This window comes from Bombina bombina, chromosome 5 (genome assembly GCF_027579735.1).
Source record: "Bombina bombina isolate aBomBom1 chromosome 5, aBomBom1.pri, whole genome shotgun sequence".
NCBI classification, from domain to species: Eukaryota; Metazoa; Chordata; class Amphibia; order Anura; family Bombinatoridae; genus Bombina; species Bombina bombina.
In genome coordinates this window covers 170,432,985-170,445,206 of record NC_069503.1, presented here as the reverse complement: position 1 = coordinate 170,445,206, position 12,222 = coordinate 170,432,985, and the positions used below count along the sequence as shown (strand labels likewise).

Below are 12,222 nucleotides of genomic sequence, written 5' to 3'. Positions count from 1 at the left end.
AAAGTCAGATTTCTGCATTATCTATTTTGTTACACAAGCGTCTGGCCAGATGTTCAATTTTTTTGTCAGGCCCTGGTCAGAATCTGGCCTGTGTTTAAACCTGTTGCTCCTCCTTGGAGCCTTAATATAGTTCTTAACGTTTTGCAGCAGGCTCCATTAGAGCCAATGCATTCCATAGATATTAAGTTGCTATCTTGGAAGGTTTTGTTTCTTATTGCTATCTCTTCTGCTGTGAGAGTTTCGGATCTCTTGGCTTTGCAGTGTGATTCGCCTTACCTCATCCTTCGTGTGTATAGGGCGGTTCTTTGTACTAAATTGGGGCTTCTTCCTAAAGTGTTTCGGATAGAAATATTAATTAGGAAATTGTTCCTTCTCTCTGTCCCAATCCTTCTTCTCATAAAGAATGTCTGTTGAACAACTTGGGTATTGTGCGTGCTCTAAAATTCTACCCACAGGCGACTAAGGATTTTCTCTATACTTCTGCCCTGTTTGTTTGTTTCTCAGGAAAGTGTAAGGGTCAAAAGGCTACTGCTACTTTTCTTTCCCTCTGTTTGAGAAGTATAATTCGTTTTGCTTATGAGACTGCTGGACAGCAGCCTCCTGAGAGAATTACACCTCATTCCACTAGGGCTGTCTCCTCTTCTTGGGCTTTCACAAATGAAGCTTCTGTGGAACAGATTTGTAAGGCTGCAACTTGGTCCTCTCTGCATACTTTTTCCAAATTTTATACTTTTTCCTCGGCTGAGGCCTCTTTCGGGAGAAAGGTACTTCAAGCGGTGGTGCCTTCTGTTTAGGTCTGCCTGTCTTGTTCTCCCTCCCTGTTCATTCTGTGTCCTCTAGCTTGGGTATTGGTTCCCACTAGTAATTGAATGACATTGTGGACTCTCCATATCTTAGGAAAGAAAAAAAAATGTATGCTTACCTGATAAATGTATTTATTTCCGGATATGGAGAGTCCACGACCCCACCCTTTATTAAGTCCGTTATTTTTTACTAAACCTCAGTAACCTCTATACCTTTGTGTTATTCCTTTTCCATTTCCCTTCAGTCGAATGACTGGGGATTATGGGTAGGGGACTGACACTTAAAGGGACATTAAACCCCAAAATTTTATTTCATTATTCAGACAGAGAATACATTTTTAAAAAACATTCCAATTTACTTCTATTATCTAATTTGCTTCATTCTTTAGATATCCTTAGTAAAAGAAATAGCAATGCACATGGATGAGCCAATCACATGAGGCATTTATGTGCAGCCACCAATCAGAAGCTACTGAGCCTATCTAGATATGCTTTTCAGGAAAGAATGTCAAGAGAACGAAGCAAATTAGATAATAGAAGTAAATTAGAAAGTTGTTTAAAATTGTATTCTCTATCTGAATCATGAAAGAAAAAATTTTGTTTAATGTCCCTTTAACAGCTTTTCTGAGGTTCTCTTTGCCTCCTCCTGCTGGCCAGCAGTGATATTCCCACTAGTAATTGAATGACGTTGTGTACTCTCCATATCTGGAAAGAAATTTATCAGGTAAGTATAAATTTTGTTTTTCTTATTTTTTTTAAATAAATATGTCATACTACTAGGTGACCCTCTGAAACCAGTTTGAGGCCACTTTTGGACCTCCTGGACAACTTGAAGTTAACTCATTAGAGGTTACATTGGAAAAAAGGAGATCACTCATGGGTCTCATGAAACAAATTTAACTATCCAAAATAAAATATCTGTTAAGCTACAACAGAGAACAATGCTTGTGATATGATTGGCATTGCTACAACTATCTATAGTAAGAGTGGCATAGTCTAAACTGTAGGTGCAACGATGAGCAAATGCTTGTTGTATGATTGGCATTTCTAACATATAATAAAATAAAACCACAGATTAGCTGGACAAATTCTATAATAATGTGCTCAAACAAATATGAAAAGATTATACTGAATTTAAATATACTTGGCATCATTTATAGAGTGGCTTCACTGTACAGAAGTATGTGGTATAAAGTATAAATGATTAATTAGTTCTAGTAAAATTAATAGCCGAGCTCAGGGAACTAGGACTTAGATGGTGTATAGAAGGAAAAATATAGTAGTTTGGTGCATACTGAAGAATAACCATAAACTTAAAGGGATACTAAACCCATTTTTTTTTTCTTTCAGGATTCCGATAGAGCATGCAATTTTAAGCAACTTTCTAATTTACTCCTATTATCATTTTTTCTTTGTTCTCTTGCTATTTTTATTTAAAAAGCAGGAATGTATAGCTAAGGAGCCGGCCCATTTTAGGTTCAGCACCCTGGATAGCGCTTGCTTATAGGTGGCTACATTTGGCTAACCAATAAACAAGAGTAACCCAGGTACTGAACCAAAAATTCCAGCTTTTTAAATAAAGATAACAAGAGAACAAAGATAAATTGAGAATAGGAGTCAATTAGAAAGTTGCTTAAAATTGTATGCTCTATCTGAATCATGAAAGAAAAAAAATGGGTTTAGTGTCCCTTTAACAGTAGTTCACTGAAGGACCACATGGGCTAATATATGGATAAGAGAAAGGAAACATAGCGCACTTTAGAGCTAAACAGGCCATAATTAAATCTATAATTCAGGATATGACTCAATTGCAATAACTGCTCGCTCCACAGACTCTCCCCTAGTTTTGAAAGCTTCAAGCACTCCCTAAAGACTCTACTGTTCAGGGATGCATACAACCTACACTGACCTTTCTTTATACCAGTTCCTCTCCTTCATTGCTATCCCCTGTACCCCCTTAGCATCTAAGCCTAAGAGTCCAGCTGTTTGTAGATCACCTTCTTAAGAGCTGATAACAACAGTGCGACTCTTGGCAGGGCCCTCTACCCTTTTGATCCCTATAAATGTTTTGTTGTACTCCACCTGTGTCTATAGCGCTGCAGAATCTGTTGGCGCTCTACAAATAACCGATAATAACTGATCTTAAAAACAAAATATAAGGATAGTATCCACTCAAACAACATTTGTTGTAATATTGGTATATACTATATAAAGACTCACTAAAGCCTGCGGGTGAGTTCCAGTAGACTTAAAGTAAGGGATATATTATAGGTTACTCTAAATACTAAATATATTTCAATAAGCACATAAGTCAGGGAGCACCTCTCCCATTAAGCTCGATGAGGAACTATTGTGAGTTAGGTAAAAAAAATAGCATAAATCTTTTAGAGAGGGGTAAAACCAAAAGCACATAAATTGAATGTATAAATATAAAAGGATTTGGACATATCATGGGAATCCCTTTCTTGAGACCTACATTTAAGGTATAATATAGAACTGGGTATTGAAATATGAGCTAAAAAGCATCCCTCAATTAAATCTAACATAATGTAAGGCAAAAATATACAAACCAGGGAATGAGAAACTGTAATCTAGCATAGGTCAGATCTCAATATAGGTAACAAAAGAGAAAATAAAACATTATATGATACCCAAACATCAAACCAATAGGTCTTCACAAGAGGTATTCCTAATGTACCCTGTTGTTCAAATCTACTCCAAATTTATTTCATAATCCCTATCTATAGAAATTTTTGCCAAAGTATAGAAACTAAAAATTCCAAGCAAAACAAGTCCCAATAATAAACAAATCTAAAATAAGCTAAGGACTAAAGCACTGTTAGGTGTTCTGTCGAAATTTGCTCCCTCGTAGAGATTTGCTACCTGGATGTGCTCATGCACACAATTACGTAATCGCATCTTCAACATATGTTTGACGAGGGAGGACTAAATTACTCCTCGCATTTATTAAAGCAGCCATGTAAAAGCATGACTGTTATTAAATTTGGACGGGGTAATGTTTGCTTCAATTGCACAAGGTTTTTCACTGCTCAAGGTTCTGAGGTTTTTTTTTCCGGATCTGGGCTTATTTTCGATCCAGTTTGGAAATTAAGGGGTTAATTGTGAAAAAAAAATTGTGTTGCAATCTTAACTACCTATAGAGGGTCTACATACAAAATTTTGAAAAATTTGGTCCATGTTTAGGCTGTTTGGCAGAACGTGTATGCTTTTTTTCTCTTAAAGGCGCAGTACCTTTTTTAAGATTGCTATCTTTTTCGCTAAATAAAGTGTTTTCATGCTTGTTTGAAGTCATTACTAGCCTGTTCAACATGTCTGACATTGAGGAAAGTGAAAGTTTAATATGTTTAGAAGCCATTGTGGAACCTCCACTTAGTATGTGTCCCTCATGTACTGAAAGGTCAATTTATTGTAAAGAACATATTTTAGCTACTAAAAGTATGTCGCAGAATGATTCTCAGTCAGAAGAGAATCAGGGTATGCAATCTAATTCTCCCCAAGTGTCACAACCGTTAACGCCCGCACAAGCAACGCCAAGTACTTCTAGTGCGTCTAATTCTTTCACCCTGCAAGATATGGCCACAGTTATGAATACTACCCTCACTAAGGTTTTATCTAAGCTGCCGGGGTTGCAGGGGAAGCGCAGCAGGTCTGGTGTGAGAACAAACGCTGAGCCCTCTGACGCTTTCTTAGCCATATCCGATGTACCCTCACAATGTTCTGAAGTGAGGGATTTGCTGGCTGAGGGAGAGATTTCTGACTTAGGAAATATGTTCCCTCAGACAGATTCAGATATGACGGCTTTTAAATTTAAACTAGAACACCTCCGCTTATTGCTCAGGGAGGTTTTAGCGACTCTGGATGATTGTGACCCTATTGTAGTTCCAGAGAAATTGTGTAAAATGGACAAATTCGTAGAGGTTCCTGCCTACACTGATGTTTTTCCGGTCCCTAAGAGGATTTCGGAAATTGTTACTAAGGAGTGGGATAGACCGGGTATTCCATTCGCTCCCCCTCCTACTTTTAAGAAAATGTTTCCCATATCAGACGCCGTGCGGGACTCGTGGCAGACGGTCCCTAAGGTGGAGGGAGCTATTTCTACCCTGGCTCAGCGTACAACTATACCTATTGAGGACAGTTCTGCTTTCAAAGATCCTATGGATAAAAAATTAGAGGGTCTCCTGAAGAAAATATTTGTTCATCAAGGTTTTCTTCTCCAACCTATAGCGTGCATTGTTCCTGTAACTACTGCAGCGTCCTTTTGGTTTGAGGCTCTGGAAGAGGCTCTTCAGGTTGAGACTCCATTAGAGGATATTTTGGATAGAATTAGGGCTCTCAAGCTAGCTAATTCTTTCATTACAGATGCCGCTTTTCAATTGGCTAAATTAGCGGCGAAGAATTCAGGCTTTGCCATTTTAGCGCGCAGAGCGTTATGGCTTAAGTCCTGGTCTGCTGATGTGTCATCAAAAGCTAAGCTTTTAGCCATCCCTTTCAAGGGTAAGACCCTATTCGGGCCTGAACTGAAAGAGATTATTTCAGCCATCACTGGAGGGAAAGGCCATGCCCTTCCTCAGGATAAGACGAATAAGATGAGGACCAAACAAAATAATATTTTCGTTCCTTTCAAAACTTCAAAGGTGGTCCCTCTTCCTCTTCCCCTCCCGCAAAGCAAGAGGGGAATCTTGCTCAATCCAAGTCAGTCTGGAGACCTAACCAGACTTGGAACAAGGGTAAACAGACCAAGAAGCCCGCTGCTGCCACCAAGACAGCATGAAGGGGTAGCCCCCGATCCGGGACCAGATCTCGTAGGGGGCAGACTTTCGCTCAGGCTTGGGCAAGAGACGTTCAGGACTCCTGTGCTTTAGAAATAGTAACCCAGGGGTATCTTCTAGATTTCAAAGATCCTCCCCCAAGGGGGAGATTCCATCTTTCTCAATTGTCTGTAAACCAGATAAAAAGAGAGGCGTTCTTACGCTGTGTAGAAGACCTATATTCCATGGGAGTGATCTGCCCAGTTCCGGAAACAGAACAGGGGCAAGGGTTCTACTCCAATCTGTTTGTGGTTCCCAAAAAAGAGGGAACTTTCAGACCAATTTTGGATCTCAAGATCCTAAACAAATTCCTCAGAGTCCCATCCTTCAAGATGGAGGTCATTCAGACTATTTTGCCAATGATCCAGGAGGGTCAATATATGACCACCGTGGACTTAAAGGATGCGTATCTACACATTCCTATCCACAAGGAGCATCACCAGTTCCTCAGGTTCGCCTTTTTGGACAAGCATTACCAGTTTGTGGCTCTTCCCTTCGGGTTGGCCATGGCTCCCAGAATTTTTACAAAGGTGCTAGGGTCCCTTCTGGCGGTTCTAAGGCCACGGGGCATAGCGGTGGCGCCTTATCTGGACGATATCTTAATCCAGGCGTCAATTTACCAACTAGCCAAGTCTCATACGGACATCGTGTTGGCTTTTCTAAGATCTCACGGGTGGAAGGTGAACGTTAAAAAAAGAGTTCACTTATCCCTCTCCCATGTCACGGTGGACATGAAAAATTTTCTGACGGAGGTCAGGAAATCAAAGATTCTATCCATCTGCCGAGCTCTTCATTCCATTCCTCGGCCCTCAGTGACTCAGTGTATGGAGGTAATCGGTTTAATGGTAGCGGCAATGGACATAGTTCCGTTTGCTCGCTTGCATCTCAGACCACTGCAACTTTGCATGCTCAAACAGTGGAATGGGGATTATGCAGATTTATATCCTCAGATAAATCTGGACCAAGAGACCAGAGACTCTCTTCTTTGGTGGTTGTCACAGGATTATCTGTCCAAGGGAATGTGTTTCCGCAGGCCAGCGTGGGTCATATTGACAATGGATGCCAGCCTATTGGGCTGGGGTGCAGTCTGGAATTCCCTGAAAGCACAGGGATTGTGGACTCAGGAGGAGGCTCTCCTCCCGATAAATATTCTAGAACTAAGAGCGATATTCAACGCGCTTCAGGCGTGGCCTCAGCTGGCGTCGGCCAGATTCATAAGATTCCAGTCGGACAATATCACGACTGTAGCATATATCAATCATCAGGGGGGAACAAAGAGTTCTCTAGCGATGATAGAGGTTACCAAAATAATTCAATGGGCAGAGACTCACTCTTGCCATCTATCAGCAATCTATATCCCAGGAGTGGAGAACTGGGAAGCGGATTTTCTAAGTCGTCAGACTTTTCATCCGGGGGAGTGGGAACTCCATCCGGAGGTGTTTGCACAATTGATTCAGCAATGGGGCACACCAGAATTGGATCTGATGGCGTCTCGTCAGAATGCCAAACTTCCTCGATACAGGTCCAGGTCAAGGGATCCTCAGGCAGTACTGATAGATGCTCTAGCAGTACCCTGGTCGTTCAACCTGGCTTATGTGTTTCCACCATTTCCTCTCCTTCCTCGTTTGATTGCCAGAATCAAACAGGAGAGAGCTTTGATGATTTTGATAGCACCTGCGTGGCCACGCAGGACTTGGTATGCAGACCTGGTGGACATGTCATCTCTTCCACCATGGACTCTGCCACTGAGACAGGACCTTCTGATTCAAGGTTCGTTCCAGCATCCAAATCTTGTTTCTCTGCGACTGACTGCTTGGAAATTGAACGCTTGATCTTATCCAAGCGGGGGTTCTCTGAGTCGGTCATAGATACCTTGATTCAGGCTCGAAAGCCTGTCACCAGGAAAATTTATCATAAAGATATGGCGTAAATATCTTTATTGGTGCGAATCCAAAGGCTACTCATGGAGTAAGATCAGGATTCCTAGGATTTTGTCCTTTCTCCAAGAAGGATTGGAGAAGGGGTTATCAGCTAGTTCCTTAAAGGGACAGATATCTGCTTTATCAATTCTACTGCACAAACATCTGGCAGATGTTCCAGACGTTCAGTCGTTCTGTCAGGCTTTAGTTAGAATCAAGCCTGTGTTTAAACCTGTTGCTCCGCCATGGAGTTTGAATTTAGTTCTTAAAGTTCTTCAAGGGGTTCCGTTTGAACCTATGCATTCCATAGATATTAAGCTTCTATCTTGGAAAGTTTTGTTTTTAGTTGCTATCTCTTCGGCTTGAAGAGTTTCTGAACTATCTGCATTGCAATGCGACTCGCCTTATCTTGTTTTCCATGCTGATAAGGTGGTTCTGCGTACCAAACCTGGATTCCTTCCTAAGGTTGTTACTAATAAGAATATTAATCAGGAAATTGTTGTTCCTTCTCTGTGTCCTAATCCTTCTTCTAAGAAGGAGCGTCTATTGCACAACTTGGACGTGGTTCGTGCTTTAAAGTTTTACTTGCAAGCGACCAAAGATTTCCGTCAAACATCTTCTTTGTTTGTTGTCTATTCTGGAAAACGTAGAGGTCAAAAAGCTATGGCTACCTCTCTTGCCTTTTGGCTAAAAAGCATCATCCATTTGGCATACGAGACTGCTGGACAGCAGTCTCCTGAAAGAATTACAGCTCACTCTACTAGAGCGGTGGCTTCCACATGGGCTTTTAAAAATGATGCTTCTGTTGAACAGATTTGTAAGGCTGCGACTTGGTCTTCGCTTCATACCTTTTCCAAATTTTACAAATTTGATACCTTTGCTTCTTCGGAGGCTGTTTTTGGGAGAAAAGTTCTTCAAGCAGTGGTACCTTCTGTTTAACCATCTGTCTTGTCCCTCCCGTTCATCCGTGTCCTGTAGCTTTGGTATTGTATCCCACAAGTAAAGGATGAATCCGTGGACTCGTCTTACCTTTATAGAAGAAAACTAAATTTATGCTTACCTGATAAATTGATTTCTTCTATGGTAAGACAAGTCCACGGCCCGCCCTGTCATTTTAAGACGGATTATATTTTTTGATTTAAACTCAGTCACCTCTGCACCTTGTAGTTTCTCCTTTTCCTTCCTGTACCTTCGGTCGAATGACTGGGGGGTGGAGCTAAGGGAGGAGCTATATAGACAGCTCTGCTGTGGTGCTCTTTGCCACTTCCTGTAGGGAAGGATAATATCCCACAAGTAAAGGATGAATCCTTGGACTCGTCTTACCATAGAAGAAATCAATTTATCAGGTAAGCATAAATTTAGTTTTACCTGTACAACAGTTTTTAATATGCTTAGCGACTGCTTAGCAATTGCTGGTTTCACATGTTCAGCTGGCTCTCCCTGAGCCTCGAGATGGGTTAACCCTTTATCACGAATAATGCATATTTCCTCTTTTTTATTTTAGCTATAGTAAAGTCTTTTTGATCAGCCATATCTAGCCCTTCCAACAAAGCAGGAAGCCAGTCGTCATCCCCTTTAAAGCCCAAATATACTGCTGCTGCAAAACATTTTGCCATAGCACAAGCTATTTTGTGGAAGTGTTCCTCAAGTAGTGCTGCAATTGACCTGCCAAATTCTTCAGTTGTAGGTGCCATTCTGCCCTAAAATCTTACTAGAAAACGCAGTGTCTTGCAAGATAGCACTGCTGGCTGGTCAGGTTTAAGAATTACACTGCCAAGGAGGTATGGGGGTAGATTTATCAAGCAGCGGATGCTGCAATCTACAGTGGATCATGTCCGCCCGACAGTTGATAAATCTACCCAATAGAATGAGGCCGCCTTCCCCAACAACTGAGGCCTCCACAAAAAGTTCTGGAACATAGGAGCTGGAGCTAAAATAATGGTATAAATACATTCCCCAATGCACAACAAAACATAAGTACAAATTGTAGATGGATTTCATAGATATTTCAAGAATATTAATTCTTTCCAACTTTCCTCCAGCTCACATTTTTGCGACCAGTCATGGCCGTAGCCAGGACATTCTCCCCCAGATATTTATTATTTAATGTAATATTATTTAATATTTTAGGTAACAATACATGGTCTACAAGACAAAAGATCATATATTCTTGTATATTCTGTGATATAGTGAGTTTCCTCTTCATTTACAATTTACTGTTGATTTAAGCGTGAACTATGAATCTGCAGTTTTGCAAGATATATAATACATATATAAGATTGCACCTCTGACAACAGACTTTATATACGTTGAGAAAGGTGTTCAACTTGATGTAATTAGTGTTTGGTTTTGAAAAATTGATCAAATTGTTATGTCACACTTTTTTTGCTCTTGTTCCTATTATTGTTTATTTATTTATAAATAAAGGTTTAAAAGTGACGTTTTTTTGTATGTGAAATAGACATGGAGCTATTATTTTTCGTTCATTTGTAATTTGAATTCAGTATGTCAGGGGAAAGAAGAGAATCCGAAAAGCTGGGTATTCGCACAGCAGAGAAATTACTGAAAGAATATCATCCTAGCACAGTACAAGGACAGAACCATCTGATCATGTTACAGTGCCACTGCCTGATGGCCACCAAAGATAAAGTAAACGTGGAAACTGCTCTAGCTACATTTACAGAATTTGCTACTAATGAGGTACCACGCATTCTGCAAATTCTGCCCTATTTTTTTTAATATATTACATATGTGTTTATTTTTATTAAAGGGACAGTAAAGTCAAAATTAAATTTTCATGATTAATAAGTTGCAATTTTAACCAACTTTTAAATTTACGTCTATCATCTAAATTGACTTTGTTCTTTTGATATCCTGTATTGAAAAGCATACCTAGGTAGGCTGAGGAGCAGCAATGCAGGGGTACCAAGAGAATGAAGCACATAACTTCTGTGCTCTTTCTGAATCACAAAATAAACTTTTTGAGGTTTCATGTTCTTTTAACCCCTTGAGTGCTAACGACGGCTCTGAGCACTCTCCCACCTTGAGGGAGATCTGGGGGCTCCCACTCCCTCCTACCCCGGCGATCGTGCCTGTAGAGTGGCAGGCATCGCCGGGGCTTCCCGTTTTGCGTGGTGACGTCGTTGTGCGTAATGACGTGATGACGTCACCGTGCAACTTTATGTAAAAAAAGACAATGGACAATATAGGGAAAGGGGGCATGCCGCTTAGAAGCCTGTATCTATGGCATCTAAGCAGCTACAGACCCCCAAGACCCACCATTGGAAAGGTAATCGCCTAACCCTTCCAACAGTGTATCTTGGGGATCTGAAATGAAAAGAAAAAAAGTAAAAAAAAAAAATATATTAAAAATGTAAAATTAAAAAACCCTCAAATGTGCTTAGCACCCAGGTGGGAAAGTGCTTAGCACTCAAAGGGTTAAGTAAAAATAGCTAATATGCACATAAGACTAGACATAGGTTGCTTGGTACTCAGTTCTGATTTTTCCCACTTGTGCCTTTTGATGTCACCACTGCCATGTGTTGTTGCTCTCTTTGATTGGATGTACTTTGTGACTTATTGTGTAGCACAGGGGTGGGCAGACGTTTGTAAGGCAAGGTCTTCCTCTAATTTTATTCTAAGTGCCGTGTTCACCTAACTAAAAAAAAACACCAGTCTTGATAATAATAATTACAATAATGTATTTATTCAAAAAACACAAAGAATAGTCCAGCACACAAAAACACAAAATAGTCCAGCACACAAAAACACAAAATAGTCCAGCACACAAAAACACAAAGAATAGTCCAGCACACAAAAACACAAAATAGTCCAGCACACAAAAACACAAAGAATAGTCTAGCACACAAAAACACAAAGAATAGTCTAGCACACAAAAACACAAAGAATAGTCCAGCACACAAAAACACAAAGAATAGTCCAGCACACAAAAACACAAAATAGTCCAGCACACAAAAACACAAAGAATAGTCCAGCACACTAAAACACAAAGAATAGTCCAGCCCACTAAAACACAAAGAATAGTCCAGCCCACTAAAACACAAAGAATAGTCCAGCACACAAAAACACAAAGAATAGTCCAGCACAAAAAAACACAAAGAATAGTCCAGCACACAAAAACACAAAATAGTCCAGCACACAAAAACACAAAGAATAGTCCAGCACACAAAAACACAAAGAATAGTCCAGCACGCAAAAACACAAAGAAAAGTCCAGCACACAAAAACACAAAGAATAGTCTAGCACACAAAAACACAAAATAGTCCAGCACACAAAAACACAAAGAATAGTCTAGCATACAAAAACACAAAGAATAGTCCAGCACACAAAAACACAAAGAATAGTCCAGCACACAAAAACACAAAGAATAGTCTAGCACACAAAAACACAAAGAATAGTCCAGCACACAAAAAAACACAAAGAATAGTCCAGCACACAAAAAAACACAAAGAATAGTCCAGCACACAAAAAAACACAAAGAATAGCCCAGCACACAAAAACACAAAGAATAGTCCAGCACACAAAAACACAAAATAGTCTAGCACACAAAAACACAAAGAATAGTCTAGCACACAAAAACACAAAGAATAGTCCAGCACACAAAAACACAAAGAATAGTCCAGCACACAAAAACACAAAGAATAGTCCAGC

The 12,222-nt window shown here is 40.1% G+C and overlaps 1 protein-coding gene across 1 annotated transcript in view; it reads left to right on the top strand.

The window, feature by feature from the left end:
* Positions 1–12,222, top strand: part of TTC21A (tetratricopeptide repeat domain 21A) — a 161,512-nt gene that overhangs the window by 115,080 nt on the left and 34,210 nt on the right. The window contains exon 25 of the mRNA XM_053713784.1: positions 10,056–10,251. Within this exon, the coding sequence (XP_053569759.1) occupies positions 10,056–10,251 (196 nt within the window). The remainder of the gene's footprint in view (positions 1–10,055; positions 10,252–12,222) is intronic.